Raw genomic sequence first — 16,650 nt, 5'->3', positions numbered from 1 at the left:
GATGCTCATTTCGTCAGAATCCCAATCTTGTGAGGCAAGACTTGGTATGAAGGCTGGTCCGCAGGCTGGGCGAGATCAATCTCTTGAAAGGGGCCCGCAGCCCTGAGGTTCTTCTCGGTGTCGCGGCAAAGCTCACATCCTCCCAAAAAGTGTGGCCAGATGAGGTTGGTGAAACCTGCAGAGTCGACGACGGTTAGCGATGGACGACGGCGTTGTGTGCGTCATGACTTACGCTGATACAGGCTGAGCAACAGGCCTCCCCGCCACACCTTGACGTGCTCATAGACGTACCAATGGCCGCCAGGCTTGAGCAGTCTGTACAGGAGCTTGATGTTCTTGTCGGGCTCGGGAATGCTGCAGAGGCACAGGATGCCGACGATGCAGTCAATGCTGCCGGGCTCGATCTTGCCATCCCACGCGGAGGGATCATCGACAGACTCGATACCGACGGGCACAACCTGGTAGATGTCGTCTATGCCAATGTCCTTGACGCGCTGCTGGAGCGCTTTGGCAGAGATGGGATTAGGCTCCACGCCATAAATCTTGGTAATGTGGCCGCCCGTGGATTTCCTGTTACGGAGACCGTCTGCGTTGTCTGTGTCGTCGGCATTCTCGCGAAAGCGAGCAAAGACGTCTGCCCACATGCCACTTCCGGCGCCGACCTCGAGCACGGTTCCATACACGGGGGTGCTCACGACCTCGTCGTGGATGACGCCGCCCTTGACGCGGCCCTGGAGGAGGGGAATCACTCGCTGCTCGGCATTGGTCTTGACGTTTGGCCCGACGGTAGCCCAGAAGGTGCCAAAGAGGGCTTCACGAAATCCCGTGAGGGAGAAGAGCGTGCGATACTTTTTGTCGCGGATGAGACCGCGAACAGTCGCAGGAATGTGAGCAAAGGAGACGGACATGAACGCCCACGGATCTATCAGATGTACGAGGACATCTTTGATTGTGGCCCAGTCAGGCATGGCGAGAGAGGGGGGAGGGCGACCACCCTCTGCGACCAAGGGGCTTGTATAAGTGTGGTCGATGAGATGGTGATTCCTAGCTTCCAGCGGCCTCACGGTTCTTGGCTTGAATGGCTGGGAAAACCAACAAAGGGCCCCTCTGCGAAGCAGAAAGCAGATGGACAAGCAAAAAAGGACCAAAAATCACCCAAGCTTATCAGGGGGGGGGCAGAAAGGGAAGGGAAGAGTGTGGCAGCTCGTGTGAGTGTGGGTTTTTATAGCCGTCACGCACAGTGTGCAGCTTTTGCTGCCGAGCTGGAGCGAGCTGATGCTGCTCCAGTATTAGCATAACGAGTCTAGCCTTGTTTTCCGTTTACGCTGCGCCCTCTGGTGTCGACTCACAAAACGAAGGCGTACAGTACGGATTCGGGTGGAGTCCCGGATCTCCGATTGCCGCTGGCCACGATTTTGGATGATTTGGGGAATTTGGCGAGCGATGGGGATGCTTTGGGTCATATTATATGCTTTGGAATAAGGAAGGGAGAAGGCAATGGAGGTCCATGAGCTGGCAATTGAACGTGAAGCTCACAGTTGGATGGCGTGAGGTTGGAAAGAAGACTGCTGAATGATTGAATGAGCGGCTGCCTTGGGGGAGTTGGAATATGAGGTTGGACAAGACACAGTCAATATGTATCCTCGACGGCGTACGAGAAATGGATATTACTCCTTCAAAAAGGAGATACTCTCATGTCACCCCGGGCTTGAAAATCAATGCTATGTACAACTTTCAGCCGTGTAAGAAGCTGCTGATTAGTGAGCAGAGAGCAGCCATCTGCGCCCCCCTTGGAATGCCTGCTGCCGAGGCTGTCATGATGAAACTTTCAGGTGGGAATTGCTGACGATTGTGAGCTCGTTTTATGCATGTATAGCAGTATGCTCAAGGGTATGGGCAAGCATTGAGTGAATCTCTAGCAGTTCCTTGTTGGGTACAACGAGGCTTGTCATTGGGAAGGTAGGTTATCAACGAGCCATTTGCGCGAAGTATGTATGAATCTTGTCGAGACGATATATTCTTCCCTTGTCACAATATTGAACAAGATCTTCTAAGAAAAAAGCCTAGCCCATGAATCCATAAAACGCCAGAACCAGCACCCAGATAGTCGACAAATGCAAAAGCCCAACCAAACACAACCCCTCAACCAAGGAATCACAGCAGCTCAAAGTCATCCAACTCATCCCTATACTTCATAATATTCCTCTTAATCTTGCTCCCCACCGCCCAAGTCACGAAATCCTCCGTATTCCGCGTCACCAAGAACGCCGGGTCCGTCACCTCCTCCGTGCCGACGCGCACGTGCCCTTGCTCAATGAGCTTCGTCGCGGCCTGCACCGTCTCGGCCATGCGCAGACGGGTCATGACGACGGGCAGGCGGCGGCGCGCAAAGGCGCTGACCGTGACTGCGTTTTCGACGGCGGACAGCTTGGAGGCGGAGGAGAGGATGCCCATGTCGTAGAGCTTCTGGAGGAGGAGGTCTTCGTGCTTGCGGCGGAAGGGGGATTCGGGGGGGAGGAGGGAGAGGCGGTGGGCGAGTTGGCGGATGGACTGCTCGGATTATCAGTTACTCTGCTGACATTTCCCTTTGGAAAAAAAGAAAAAAAAAAAGCTCGTCATGTTTGCTGGATGGGTATTGGGTGATGGGAACCGGAGGACAAAAGATGGTGGAGGTTTGGGGGATCGAGGATTGGGAAAACGTACGCCGCAGAGTCGGTTGTATTTGTGGTAGTCTTCGGGCTTCTGGATCATGTACCGCCTGCGGACGAGCTTGTCGCGGTGGCCGTCGTCTTGCTTGTATGTGAAGAAGTCTGTCTTGCGGAGGAGCTTTTGCTCGTGATACTTGAGCTTGCGCACCATTTTGGCGGTTGTTGCGCAGTCGCGGGAAGAGGCGGAATGTCAGGGAAAAGATGTCGAACAGAAGATGACGATCGAACGGTCAAAAGAACGAATCTGGCGTAAAGATTGGCGGGGGGATTATCGTGGGTTTGGTTCGTTAAAGATTGGATGCTTGAACAAAGCCTCGACCAGAAAATTGGACAATTGAAAAAGAAAAAAATGGGCGGAATGCCAAAGTGGAGGCCACCGCGGAACGTCTTCCGTCCCGCCACCTCCACGTTTTTTTCTACCGCAAAACACCAAGCCAATTCCCATCACCACCGAATAAACGATATCCCCGAATTCGGCATCTCTCTCAGCAACAGCCGCCGCAATGCCGCCTCTCCTGCCCGCCTCCGCCGTCCGCGGCCTCTCCCTCCGCTCCTTCTCAACAACGTCCCCCGCCTACGCCCTCCGCGACACCTTTTCCAACCGGCCCTCCTCGTCAAGCAGCAGCAGCAGCAGCCTCCTCTCCATCAACAACTCCTCCAGCCAATCCCCGCGATCCTCCTACTACTACAACAACAACAACAAGTACCGCTCCTCAAATCAGCAGCAGCAGAGCAACTCAGGCGACGCCGCAACGTCGATGCTGCACCGCCTCAAGCGCGACGGCCAGTCCACCCTGCGCAACAAGCAGGCCCAGATCGAGCAGCTGCGCAACCAGAAGAACTCGGCCGACTACCTGCGGCAGATGCCGCGCCGGTGGGAGGCCGGCGACGTGTACTCGCCGCACGATATGAGTCCCGTCGAGATGCAGAAGTGGAGGAAGAGGTCGCCGAGGAAGGCGGATGTTGTGGACGCGTTGGGGATTCGGCCGTTGGACATGTACAAGGTGTGTTTTCAAAAAATTTGGAGGAAAGATCAGTTTGTATCGTGAAAAGATTTGTGGATGAAAGATGGTAGCTGACATATTTTGCTTTGCAGAACTTTTCTCTGATCCAGGAATTCACTTCGACGTCGGGCCAGATTACGCATTCGTCTGGCACGAGCCTGCGTCCCGTCAACCAGCGCAAGATTGCAAAGATGATCCGCAGGGTGCAGGGCATGGGGCTGTACCCGACGATTCACGCGCATCCCGAGATGATTAGGGACAGCTTCTTCCCTGAGAGGAGATGAACGACGAGATACAGAGATGAAGAAGCAATTGTGGTATGATTTTGTTGGATGCTCTATGAGCCGCTACCTATATATATGGCCATAGCCGCTCATGTTTGTACTTTTTTTTTTTTTTTTTCCTTTGCCCTTCCCCGACTATGTGTACAGTAGATATCAACCCCATATGTATAGATACATGTCATGGACATATTCTTCCCATTAACACACTCGCCTTAGGCCTTCAAGGGCCGGTCTATTTTGAATTGACACAGCGAGTACTCGTCCATGCGCCGTCCCACCTTCATCAGCTCTGCCCAAGCGTCGGGGAATCGCCCCTTTGCCCACTCTTGGAACCCCTTCTGAAGCAGCTGTCCGGGCAGGGCATTATACGCAATGCCGAGTCTGCGGATGAGTTAGCAAATTGTGAACGAAAAGGCAAGAGGGGAACATGTCAACTCACGTCATGGCATCCGGCTCTGACCCTACGACGCTCGCCATCTTCAGTATCAGAGCTCGAACCTCCTTCTCGTTGCCGCTGCCGGCGATGGCGCCAATGTACGCATTGTACACGCCGGGCGGAATGTCCAGATCCATCCTCTCCATCCTGTCCCAAATCTCCCGGGCTTGGTTATGCCCGCCCGACTTCTTCTCCAATGTCCAAAAGACCGCCTCCAGCGTCGCGTACGACGGGCCCTCCCTCGACTGGGTGATTTGGGCCCAGCAGTCCAGCGCGATCAGGGGCTGGCCGCAGCCCGTGTATGCCAGCATCAGAGCCGTGTATAGCTTCGTGGATGGCTGTAGCGAGGTGTCCATCTTCAGCATGTTGTGCACCATGTCCAGTCCCTCGGAATCGGGATACCGGGCAAATCCCTCCAAGCATGTGATGTAGGTGTCCATCGTGGGGTGATACGACTTGTTTCGGTGCGCGCGCATGTGCCCAAAGACATGCGAGGCCATGTCGGGCCGCTTTCGACGGAAGAAGCCCTTCATCAACTCGACCCGCCGTTCGAAGCTGGTGTCCTGGAAGAACTGCTGAAGCAGCTGGTACGCGCCCCATGCTCGGTTCGTGCTCGTGCTGGGTTCAAGAGAGAACGAGACGAATGCGCTCTGGACAATCTCTCGCTCGACTTCGCTGTATAAGAAGGAATGTATTGACAAGATGTCCATGACATCGAAGTGCTGGTCGTTTTCAAGGAATCTCAAGCAGAGGGCCGATACCGTGGTTGGCTCGAGCCGTATCCGGTCTTCTTCCACTGCCTCCAACAATGATGATATCAGCTTGAAATCAGGCTGTTGTTGAGCAGCCAGCGCCACCAGATATTCATTGACCGCTTTGCTGAATTCGTTAAAGAGATGCTGCTTGGTCTCAAGGGTCCAAGGCTGTATATGCCTGACCTGTTTGTATGCCTCGCGTGCTTCCACCAGGTTGTTTGATGCAAGTCGTAGAAAGAACAGAATCAAGTGCGTCTCTCCGTCAGGAGCAAGGCCTCGTTTGGCGGCGAGCGCAAGAATGTCTTCACCCAGGGCCACATTTCGCTGTTCGGCGGCGACCCTGAGAAGGCCATTGATGGTTCGAGTATCCGGCGACAGCTGCACTTTGCCGTGGACCATGTGCGACATCATAACATCCACCTCGGCGAGGCTCTTTCCAAGGATCAGTATCGCCTCGAGTATCACATTCCAGTGTTTCTGTCTTGGCTGCAATTCTCCCAGTTCCAGGAAGAGCGCAGTGGCCCATTCCTGAAGGTTGTTGCGCATGGCGAACCACGCGATAGTGCGGTATACCGAGGGTCGTGGGGGCTTGCCGGCGACCGGTCTGTTGAACCAGTGCTTGGTCTCGGCGATGCGATCCCGCTGGGCAAAGAAGTCGACCATGATGGCCTGCAGTCCCACATCGTAAGGTACTCCGTGATCTTCGGCGTACTTCATCAGCTCCACTAACTCGGCCTCGCATCCCTCTCTTGAAAGGCCGCGGGCAACGGCTTCTAGCAGCCGGTCTTCTTGGGTTAGGTAAACGGCGTATTCCGGCTGTGCCCATTTCTCGTAAAGCATCTTGACCGCCTCGCGAGATGCACCATATCGAGCCATGGCCTTGACAAGATAGGTCCACTGCAATTCCACAGCCCTCGGGGTCTTGGGAAAGTCTGTTGACATCCACACGGAGTAGAGCGTCTTTGCAAAGTCAAGATGATGCTGTGATCGTTCGATGGGTTCAACCTGAAGCAGGGCCTGCCTCGCGTAGGAAAGGTCGGCGTGCGTCAACGGTCTTATGGGCTGGTTTGGCTTTGGCGTCGAGAGATACTCCAGCAACCGACGACACTGCAGAGCCTGGGTGCTGTTGAGCGGCGTCCGGCTGTTGACCTTGTGCTGCATCAGCTTCTTCCATGACTCGAAGAGCTCCGTCCGCGGCGGCGGCCGGACGTTGTCGAGCATGTAGCTCCTCCAGAGCATGATTTGCAGCCATCCCGGCTCGTACTCGGGCTGCCTGACCTCGCGCGGAGGCTTCGACAGCAGGCTGCTGAGGAACGTGCGCTCAAAGGTGGCTCGCAGCCTCGGCCTCGGGGCAATCGACCGTCGACGGGCCGGAGTCGCATAAACCGCGCAGGATGGCGCCGTCCTCGCCTGGCAGACCAGGAGTCGCCTGCCATGACGGGCCAGGTTTGCCCTCATGGTGTGAATGTGTCTATGTCTCGAGGCGCCTGGGGGAGGTTGTCAGACGTCAATTGGCGCATGGCGGAGCTGGAGAGAATCACTGGTTCATGTTTGAGACGGGCGAGCTGCACAGACTTGCGCAAACGGCTGGCGATTCGACAACGTCTCTTTGAGGGCCTCAATCTTGAGAGCCTCGATTTGAATTCCGGCATCATTTGCATGGAGCAAGGTGAGCAATTATTTTGCCGGACCTTTTCCGGCGGGCCATTATCCGTTATCAGTACGTACCTCGTGCCCCGCGATTTACTATTACACACAAACGACCTGTTGTCCCGTTTATGTGCGGAATTCTCTACCGGCTTTTGCAACTGAATCCTCCTGCACTGAAAGGATGGGTGGTCCATATCTCAACTTGAATTACATCTTCGTAACTTTACTTCAAGTAGCCAAGTTGGCTAGCATGCAGCTGGGAAACGCAAATGACTGCGAGTCTTCAAATTGGTTCTGCTCTGCATTTCGCAGGGCAAATTTGATGATACTGCATGCATCGCCGTCTCCCTTCCACAATAGCAGCAGTTTGCTACATACGGGAAATGCTCTTGATCCCATACAGTTTTCAAGGGCAGCTTCAATCCGAAGAGTCATAAATGGCTATTATTGCCGTCTACAGCTTAGCATCGTGGGCGCAGCGGCTGTTCCCCGTCAGCACGTTATCTGCGAACTTGATCATAGCCTCCGGATTTAGCGCGGCGCTGCCACTCTATTGGCGACTGTAAAGTCCATCAACTGCTGCCAGTTGCATCGGAGATGTCAATTGTTCAGATTCGGCGATTGAGGTTTGGTGAATCTACATTACTCATGCTATTTGTATAGCCGACTTACCAGGCTGTATGTTATCGTTACAGGCAGTGGGAGTTGTATGTATTTGTGAGCATACAAGTATGACGTCTGGTCTATGAGTCTCCTAGCGTTTCCAGCAAATCATGATGCAAATGAGGATGGAGCAATCGCTATAGTGGGCAACGATGGCGAGCTTTGCGTCGATGCAAGTCGGAGTCGGCAGCAACTCCCGGCTAATCAACCGGGTCTAACACGCCCTATCTGCGGGCGGACTCGAGCGTGGAACCAAAGAGAGCCCCCTCTCAGCTATATATCGTGCATGTTCCCCCTCACCTTGGCTCACTATCAGGTAGCAGCATTGAACAGTGACAACGAACAGTGACAACGAACAGTAGCCATCAAGTAAAGCAACCAATAAGCCAAGATGCCCCTCATTGCTCAGAACCCAAAGCCCCGAGTGATCCTCGGCCTCATGACCTTTGGTCCCAGCGAGGACGAGGGCGCCCGAATCACCGACCTGACCACGTTCAACAAGGCCCTCGACGTTTTGCAGGCTCGGGGCTACAACGAGGTGGACACCGCGCGCACCTACGTCGGCGGCGCTCAGGAGGCCTTTACGCGCGAGGCCAACTGGAAGAGCAGAGGCCTCACTCTGGCGACCAAGGTCCAGTACCCTTGGTCACCAAAACTGAACACTGCCGACAAGGTCGTCGAGTCTGTCGAGAAGAGCTTGAAAGAGCTGGGAACTGATAGCGTCGATGTGAGTCTCTTCATATGAGCTGCTCCAACGGAGAAGGCTCACGCAATAAGGAGAATGTCCTCAACTAATGCCGTGACACAGATTCTATATCTTCACAGGCCCGACCGTGGAGTTCCATTTGCCGAAACCCTCGAGGCCGTGGACCGGCTTCACAAGGCCGGCAAGTTCGTCAAGCTGGGCATCAGCAACTTTACGGCTTTCGAGGTCGCCGAAGTCGTCCTGACATGCAAGTACAACGGCTGGGTGCGTCCCACCGTCTACCAGGGCATGTACAACGCCATCACCCGCAACATCGAGTCAGAGCTGTTTGTCGCGTGCCGACGCTACGGCCTCGACATTGTCGTGTACAACCCTCTCGCCGGCGGCCTGTTCTCGGGCAAGATTAAGTCCAAGGACATCAAGCCTGAGTCGGGACGATTCGCGGGAGATAACGCCCAGGCGACCAACTACCGCAAGCGATACTTCCGGGACACCACCTTTCAGGCGCTCAAGATTGTCGAGGAAGCGGCTGAGAAGGCGGGATTGACGCTGATTGAGGTTGCGCTGCGCTGGACTGTCCACCACTCTGCGCTCAAGGTCAAGGACGGCAACGACGGCATCATTGTCGGCGTGTCGAGCGTGCAGCAGCTGGAGCAGAACCTGACGGATCTGGAAAAGGGCCCGCTGCCGGAGGAGGTTGTGCAGGCGCTGGACGAGGCCTGGCGGGTATCAAAGGCTGATTCTGTCAACTACTGGCATGGAGAGCTGGAGTATGGCTATGACACTCTGCAGGCCCTGTTTGGTGAAGGAGCGAAATAAAGGGTGAAGCTGGGCGGTTCGAGGGCTGTCAGATGACTGTACCATGCGAATAAAATAGAAGTACAAGAACTAACTGTCAGGGCACGTCTGTCATTGTGTATGTTTTGCCATGCGCTTAGGCATTCTCTAGAAGTGATTGTTGTTGTGTTCTCAATGAATTGTGAGCGGCAATGTAATCTTTGCTGAAAAGAGACGGGAAGCCTACGTGTAATTTCAGGGCGCCTCGACACGGAGCTGGTCTCTTCTCACTTACACGCTTACGTAGTACTTCAAACCTTTCAACACCGCACCTGCGTTCGCTTTTGGCCTCAAACTGCCAAGTCGACCTCATCCCGCAAGGGCCCGTCTTTAGTGTTGCGTCCCTCGTCCTCGTGATGGACCGTCAGCTGTTGCAGCGCAGCCTCTGACAGCTTCCAGTGCGACGCTAGAAGGCACCAGCCAAGATCCAACAGGCACCCGACGGATCATTTTAGGGGGGGGCTATTCAGGGGGGCAAGGACCCCTAGCGGCACCCATAAGGCGGAGACGAAAAGCGCTGATGGGTTGTTGTCAGCAATCTGATGACGGCATGGGGGATCCCGATTCCATGGTCACCCTCTCAACCTTCCTCTCGACACCCGCAGCATCTCACTGCCAAGGGCCCGGGATCTTCCAATTCTCCGTCAGCCAAGATCCGCATCGCATCGAAGCAAAACAGCGAGTCTCTGGCTCTTCGCCTCAGCATAGCCGGCCAGCATCAGCCTGTCCCCCCAAACCAACTCCCGCCTTGTCGCTCGAGACAAGCCACATGCTCCCGCAACAGCCAACGTCTCCGCGACGCTCGCGCCAAACCAAACACTGCTGGCGGCCGTTGCCCCGATACGAGCCCCCCGAACGACGCTTCCGCTCCTGAGAGAAGGACACGAGAGCACCTCGTGTCGAGCACGAAATATTACCATCTCCCAAGCTGAAGCCGCTGCTGCCCAACGACGAGAAACGGCGACGATCTGTGCCCTCTTGGACGCAGCACCATGGGTCCGGATAATCTTCGACCCGGCCTCTTCCACGAGACAACGGCGGACGGCCGGTCCAGCGAGCCCCTGCTGTCGAGGCCCGACTCAGCAGCAGAAACGGGAGACGTAGGCGACAAGGACGTCGAGCGAGGCCGATCGTCGCGATCCCCGGGCGACGGACTCTCTGGACACTCTGGCGCGTCCAACTCCCGCTCGGCCTCGACGCCTCTGTACCCGTACGACTCCCCCGTGTCGCGGCCGGCAATGACTCGACGCTCGACGATGCGCAGCCGCAGCCCCGGCCAGCTGGCGGCCAGCTCGGCGCGCAAGAAGTACACGTACGCGGCGCTGTTCCTGGCGCTGAGCCTGGTGGCCTTTTGCATCCAGACGGAGCTGAGCGCGTACATCCAGGGCGACCTGGGCTGGGACAAGGCCTACTGCATGATGTTCTTCACCCACAGCTCCTGGGTCCTCATGTGGCCGGCCCAGCTGCTCATCCTGCGCCTGCAGAAGCGCGACATGCCCTGGCCGGCCTTTTGGCGGCGCCACCTGCAGCTCGTCCGCTCCACGGCCCTCATGGTCGAGCTGCAGACGCTCGACGTCTTTGGTCTGCAGCGGCCCGCGGCCAAGAGCGTGCGCTACCTGGCCCGCACCACGGCCTTCATCACCACCGCCCTGACCGTCGCCGGCCTGAGCTGGTACGTCGCCGTCAGCCTCACCACGCCCTCCGACCTGACCGCCATCTACAACTGCTCTGCCTTCTTTGCCTACGCGTTCTCCGTGCCGCTGCTCAAGGAGCCGCTGCGCCTGGACAAGTCGGTGGCCGTCGTCATCGCCATCATCGGCGTCCTTGTGGTGGCCTACGGCGACACCGGATCCGGAGCCGGCTCCGACGCCCAGGGTCAGGGTCAGGGTCAGGGCGACGATGCGGACGTGGATGCCGGCAGCCGCTTCCTGGGCAACATCATCATCGGCATCGGCTCCGTGCTCTACGGGCTGTACGAGGTGCTGTACAAGCGCTTCGCCTGCCCCCCCGACGGCGTGTCCCCCGGCCGGGGCATGATCTTCGCCAACACGTTCGGCTCCTGCATCGGCCTCTTCACCCTCTGCGTGCTCTGGATCCCGCTGCCCATCCTGCACTGGCTGGGGCTGGAGATCTTCGAGCTGCCCGACGCGTCCACGTGCTGGCTGATTCTCTTCGCCGTGCTGGCCAACGCCACGTTCAGCGCGTCGTTCCTCATCCTCATCTCGCTCACGTCGCCCGTGCTGTCGTCCGTGGCGGCGCTGCTCACCATCTTCATCGTCGCGATTGCCGACTGGTTCATCACGGGCCAGCCCCTGAGCCCGGCGGCGGTGCTGGGCGGGTCCATGATCATTGTCGCGTTCGGGGCGCTGAGCTGGAGCACGTACCGCGAGATGATGGAGCACGAGATGGAGAAGCGGAGGGTGGATCTCACGGACAGCGATGAGGATGGGGACTTGAGCAGTCATGAGGATTGACTTGATGGCCCCTGATGGTGCTTTTCATCGGGGAGGAAGAGCTTATTTCTCGTTTAGACGGTGGATGATTTGTCCTGGGATAGAGGCGTTATGAATGTCTGCATGGAGAGGTTGTCATCTTGTGGGTTGGTTGAAAGAATATCTTTCACATGTGGAATCTTTAGAACTGCTGAGGAGTAGATCATGGTTGCATTCCTGGTCATCCGACTGTATATATCATTGTGTTCCATTCTGTTCTTGGCCATTGGAGAGAGGGCATACTATCTTGGCCACCGGAGCGGACATACGATCCTCTCCCCGAGATGTAACAAAAGGCTGCTACATGTATATACCTGCGGGAACTTGCTTGTACATGAACATCAAGTCGGACCTATTCGCCTTGACTTTAAGTTACATTCATCTTCACGAGTTACATTCACCTTCATCAAACATTTGTCATGGACCGAGCGTGCTCGGTGGCCGAACATGGCCGATTCCGACTCCGCCGGCTCCCCTTTGACTGCAACAGCGTATCAACGCATCACCTTTCACTGCAGCGGCGCATCAACACATCACTCGGTCGAAGGACTTTACTGTGCAATTCTCCGGCAAGGGCCGTCATTCATGTCCGCGGAGACAAGGAAAATAACTCGTTTGATATTTTGAAATCCGGTTGATACAACCTCGAAGCCTGACCCACCCCTATCCCTCGCCTCTTGTCTGATTTTCCCTCGACTGAGAGCCCAAACGACCAGATATGAATGCATCAATGAAAAGAAATAGCGACCTGTGTGTATGATACAAGTATACAACATTGAATTGTAAATGGCCCCTTGACAATGCAGAGACAAGGGAGAAGATATGTCAAAGAAACAGAATCCAGGTAGAAGAAACCTCGGAACAAGAAGACAAAGTCCCAAAGCCCCCTTATACCGTAGCGGCCGAGGGAATGGCCATGGGTACCTTGTCCCTTCTCCGGACAAACTTGCCCTCGCCGGCAACCTTCCAAGTGGCGCCCGCCGCGAAAATGACATACCGCACAGCCTGTTCCCACGCCTCCCGGTCAATGGCGTCGCCCGACTCAAAGTACTGCAGGCTGCTCCATGAGCCCAGCGGGGGCGGGTCAAAGATGGCCATGATGAGCGATGCGTAGGCCGTGTTGCGCTCCATCCACAGGTCGGAGATGTCCATGGCGGGATGGCGGTAGTCGTCGCCGGCGAAGCTCGGCGCGCGGGGCACGATCTGGATGTAGAAGCTCTCCAGGGCCGGGATGCGGTGGATCAGGTCGTGGTTGATGTGGGTGGCGAGCGGGAAGATGGCGATGTAAGAAAAGGAGCGGAGCGTGTTGAGCAGCAGGTGCTGCATGGATTCGTCGCCCGTGTCCAGCAGGGCGTTGAGGAGGGAGGGGGGCACGTGGTTGAAGTACTCGTATGTCGTGTAAACCTTGACCGAGGAGCCTTCGTTGAGGAGCATCGACTCCCATGGACGGATGCTGAAGAGGCTGCAGGGGACGCTTGTCTTGATCCGGGGTCTAGGTCTGATGCTCACCGGTGTTGTCGAGGTGGTCGGGGCTCTCTTAACGGACTTGGCTGGCCTCGAGAGGGAGAGGATGTGGAATCGTTGGCGAAAGATCCAGCACCCGGAAAGGTCCATTGGCCGTCCCAGCAGCGATGCGAGGATGGCTGGAGAGCTGACGAGGTTGATGCTCAGCAGGTCCAGGTGGTCAAAGATGGTCTCCCAGAGCCAATTGTTCGACTGAGCCTTGGGGCGAGGGTCTGGACCCGGCTCGATGCCGATGTCGTCGTCGTGCTCCGTGAGGATCGGAAAGGGGGCATGGCTGGGCAGGACGCCGTAGCTGCTGTAATGGCTCAGGTCGTCGCCAATGGCGGACGTGGGATAGTCGATGACGATGGTCAGGCTCTGGACGCATTGGTCGAGCCCCGTGTCGACCAGGAAGCGCAGAAATTCAAGCCCTTCAACCGTGCCCAGCGGATCTTGACCGGGAGGCGGACGGATGATGTGCTGGAATCTCCAGATGACGTTGCGGAAGAGCAGAGGCAGGGTGCAGCGCCTCCAGAGGCGGCAGACGAGAGATGCGCTCTTGAGGTCGCCGCGGGGAGGCTCGGAGAGGGAGCCGTCGGAGTGGTCGAGGCCTGGGATCAGAGCAGGGTCCTCGTACTGGCGCTGCTCAAAGTCGGAGGGCGTGTCAAGGAAATCGAAGATGTAGGAGATGATTTCGTTGGGCAGCTGGGCTATGGTCGCCCCGGAGGAAGCCATTGTTGGCAGGTGAGGAGACGAGGATGGAGAGCAGTGGATGTGTTGGATATTGGTGGGAGATGACGATGATGGAGGTTGTGGTGGAGGACGACGAGGCTGAGGACGATGGATGGCGGATGCAGTAGATGATGACGATGGTTGGTAACGGGGATGATGTCTATGGTGGCGATGGTGACGATGGAGGTGATGGGGGAGAGAAGCCTTTTTGACGGGCGAGCCAACCGCCGGTCGAGGGAGAAGTCAGGAGGGTTTTGTCCGTGGTGCAAGCCATGTTTTCATCTATTCCTTGCCTGAGCTGTACATGTATGTGCCCGGAGCAAGATTCACGTCAGGCGCACAGCCAACGTCGCACAAGTACCTACCCAGGTCCAAAGGTCGAGGTACTTCGTACAAGAAGCTCGATCGAGTCCATGGGGCTGAAACCAAGCAACCAGCAGCAGCGGTACCCCTCCAGGTCAAGTCACACACAGTCCCCAGCATGGGGCACGACAAAGGCTCGACATTAGCGCGCCGTACCGGTACCTTAGTCTGGCAGTAGCTCGAGGCAATCCTTTAAAGTAAGGTAGTAGCTGTACCTGTAAGGTAGCAATAGTGGCTTGAGAGGGCAAGGGGGGTGTCAGTCAGGTCGCCTCGATTCCCCGCAGAACCTGGGAAGCCGTCGATTGGCGGCGGGGGATGGCGAGTGAGGACGGCTGTTGGGCGGGTTGGGCGTAGGGGGGGGGGCACTATGACGTGGGCTGGATAGGTACCGGTACAAGCTGTGCTTGCTTCTTCCGATCATTGGAAGCTGAGGGGAGAAGAGGCGTGTGTGTGTCTGTCAGTGTGTGTGGTGTACTGTACTGTCAGGTAAGGCAGGTTCAGGTTGTTGTCTGTCGGCTGACTGTTTGCTTACCTTACATCTGCAGTAACTACATGTACATATATGCACCTGCCAGGTACTTCTAGCACAATGTAGTCAGTCATCAGTCAATCATTGGTGATGCCCTCACTTCCCCATCTGTACAACCTCTCGTGCAGCTGGCCCTCTCTTCCCGTCAAGCACCTTTCACCCCCTTTTTTCCTCCCCCCTCTCAGCTTTCACATACTCCTATCCCCTTTCCTCTTCCTCTCACTTCACTAGCCCAGCTCTACTCGCCCGCCCGTCGGCCTTCTTCCTGCAGGTCAATGCGGATCCCTATTCGCCGCGTCCGCAAGGCCCGGCCAGGGGCAATCGCCTTAGTGCCACAGGTTCGTCGCATCCTAGTTTCTGGCTGCTGTATCAGATCTCAGATCTGGTTATGCAGCCCGCATTAAACAAGTACAGTATGTACTTGCGAGTACTTGCTCCCGACCAACGCATGTGTGTGTGTGTACAGTAGGTATCACTGCCCTTTTCAGTCTCGTGATTCCAGGTCTGGATGCTGCATGAAGTGGCCTCACTTCCATTCCGAGCTCTCACCTACAGCCACGGGTTCAGGTACCGGTACTTGGCACATGTTATTCCGTTGCAGCAGGTGGGCTGCAGTGAGGGACGCTTCGTGCATGTACCTGGAATCAGAACCCATGGACTGCGGCTCGGAGCGCAGAATTTCCGGACAAAGTCTGATAAGAGCAGCGAGGGGGGGTAAGAAGAAGAGGAAAGAGCAATGAGACAATAGCAGACTGGCAACAACGAGGAGAAGCGGCGCTTATCAGGACCGATTGATAGGAGACACCGAGGAGCTGAGGGAGATGGTATCATCAGTCTCCTCACTTCAGTATTACTACCGACTAATCGCTACGACATCTCAGGCATCGCATGGGCATGGATTCCCCCTCTCGGGCATCACAACCGCAGCGCCTGCACGGGCCAGCCTAAAGCATCATTCATGGATGTGCCACGAAGGCCTAAGCGCCATCGGCTTCGCCCTCGCTGCGGTGCGGTGCGTGCGCGCGGCGATTGGCGATTGGCGATGTCGACGTTTGTTGGGCCTTGGGGGCCGTTGGTGTTGGGCAGTGGCCGCTGTTGACTGGAGGGCACGGCAGTGTGGCATGCCGTTGACGCAAGGGAGAGACCAAGACGACATCGCACGAGAGAAGCGGAAGAGAGAGAGAGAGAGAACAACGCCAGTGACAGTGTGACAGCCGCGTCGGAAGCGATTCGGTACTTGTGCCTACGGCCTCGATCTAGATGCGGCATTGTCGGGCTGCACGTCGCATTGCCAGCGGCCCCTGGCCGAGAGACACCACATCAATCAATGTCTGAGAACCCTGGTCTCAGGCAGGATGCACTTATCGGCAGATGTCTCGACACCACCTCCACAGCACAGCACAGTAGACACCTTGTCGCTGCGTCATTGCGTTGCTTCAGCCACTGCTACTGCCACCATTCTTGCTGCTAGCATGACGACTTGAACAGTCATTGCGACACTCGCGTTTTCCGTATTCCGAATCGCGAGTGTGACACTCTGCTGGAGCCTCTCCCCTCTCCCCACAACGTCAAAGCGCAGCTTCAACCACTTCCCGCGGCCCACCGCCGGCCCCAAGCCCAGCGTCTGGTGGGTCGTTGCCGTGATCCGCGGGGATGATATTCTGGGCCTCGTGCTGCTCTGCCTGTACGGACTGGCCCGAGGGACGAGGCACGAACCGCACGGCACGTTGGACGCTTCCCGCTTTGGCCATGTGCGAGCTTGCGTACTGCCAACATTACATACAGCGTCCCGTTTCTTGGTGCGAACAGGATATGGAGTCTGCCTCTACCCGTCCGGAAGCCATCTTAGTCGCCCCGGTGTTACTGACTTGTTCATCAGACGACAGCTGCTTCGATAGTCTGGGTGTCACTGGCCTGGTTACTCCACATTGCCTCTCATCCTTCGCCTAAACCCCCCCGGAACCTTTTAAGCACTTCCATGGAATACT

At 56.5% G+C, this 16,650-nt stretch overlaps 8 protein-coding genes across 8 annotated transcripts; 3 read left to right on the top strand and 5 right to left on the bottom strand.

The window, feature by feature from the left end:
• Positions 1-5: 5 nt before the first annotated feature.
• Positions 6-968, bottom strand: CCMA1212_001082 (Methyltransferase-like protein 7B; the record flags this gene model as incomplete). The annotated part of the gene is made up of 2 exons (XM_073698520.1): positions 6-175; positions 233-968. The coding sequence occupies 2 exons, from the start codon at positions 966-968 to the stop codon at positions 6-8; spliced, it is 906 nt and encodes a 301-aa protein (XP_073562796.1).
• A 1,186-nt stretch (positions 969-2,154) lies between these two features.
• CCMA1212_001081 (U3 small nucleolar ribonucleoprotein IMP3) lies at positions 2,155-2,859 on the bottom strand (the record flags this gene model as incomplete). Its single annotated transcript, XM_073698519.1, has 2 exons — positions 2,155-2,550; positions 2,704-2,859. 2 exons carry the CDS (start codon positions 2,857-2,859, stop codon positions 2,155-2,157), a joined length of 552 nt encoding a protein of 183 aa, XP_073562797.1.
• A 352-nt stretch (positions 2,860-3,211) lies between these two features.
• Positions 3,212-3,996, top strand: CCMA1212_001080 (uncharacterized protein; the record flags this gene model as incomplete). Its single annotated transcript, XM_073698518.1, has 2 exons — positions 3,212-3,712; positions 3,805-3,996. The coding sequence occupies 2 exons, from the start codon at positions 3,212-3,214 to the stop codon at positions 3,994-3,996; spliced, it is 693 nt and encodes a 230-aa protein (XP_073562798.1).
• A 212-nt stretch (positions 3,997-4,208) lies between these two features.
• On the bottom strand, positions 4,209-6,736 carry CCMA1212_001079 (Complex I intermediate-associated protein 84; the record flags this gene model as incomplete). Its single annotated transcript, XM_073698517.1, has 3 exons — positions 4,209-4,377; positions 4,436-6,658; positions 6,729-6,736. The coding sequence occupies 3 exons, from the start codon at positions 6,734-6,736 to the stop codon at positions 4,209-4,211; spliced, it is 2,400 nt and encodes a 799-aa protein (XP_073563761.1).
• Positions 6,737-7,886: 1,150 nt separating this feature from the next.
• On the top strand, positions 7,887-9,025 carry CCMA1212_001078 (Aflatoxin B1 aldehyde reductase member 2; the record flags this gene model as incomplete). Its single annotated transcript, XM_073698516.1, has 2 exons — positions 7,887-8,227; positions 8,309-9,025. The coding sequence occupies exons 1-2, from the start codon at positions 7,892-7,894 to the stop codon at positions 9,023-9,025; spliced, it is 1,053 nt and encodes a 350-aa protein (XP_073563760.1). The 5' UTR covers positions 7,887-7,891.
• A 1,010-nt stretch (positions 9,026-10,035) lies between these two features.
• CCMA1212_001077 (uncharacterized protein) lies at positions 10,036-11,517 on the top strand (the record flags this gene model as incomplete). The annotated part of the gene is made up of 1 exon (XM_073698515.1): positions 10,036-11,517. One exon carries the CDS (start codon positions 10,036-10,038, stop codon positions 11,515-11,517), a length of 1,482 nt encoding a protein of 493 aa, XP_073563757.1.
• Positions 11,518-12,423: 906 nt separating this feature from the next.
• CCMA1212_001076 (uncharacterized protein) lies at positions 12,424-13,773 on the bottom strand (the record flags this gene model as incomplete). Its single annotated transcript, XM_073698514.1, has 1 exon — positions 12,424-13,773. The coding sequence occupies one exon, from the start codon at positions 13,771-13,773 to the stop codon at positions 12,424-12,426; it is 1,350 nt and encodes a 449-aa protein (XP_073563756.1).
• Positions 13,774-16,230: 2,457 nt separating this feature from the next.
• Positions 16,231-16,413, bottom strand: CCMA1212_001075 (uncharacterized protein; the record flags this gene model as incomplete). Its single annotated transcript, XM_073698513.1, has 1 exon — positions 16,231-16,413. The coding sequence occupies one exon, from the start codon at positions 16,411-16,413 to the stop codon at positions 16,231-16,233; it is 183 nt and encodes a 60-aa protein (XP_073563808.1).
• Positions 16,414-16,650: the final 237 nt, after the last annotated feature.

Source organism: Trichoderma ghanense, assembly GCF_004382785.1.
Source record: "Trichoderma ghanense strain CCMA-1212 chromosome Unknown scaffold_0, whole genome shotgun sequence".
Classification (NCBI taxonomy): Eukaryota; Fungi; Ascomycota; class Sordariomycetes; order Hypocreales; family Hypocreaceae; genus Trichoderma; species Trichoderma ghanense.
Note: the sequence above shows the minus strand (reverse complement) of the source record. Positions and strands in the feature narration are given on the sequence as shown.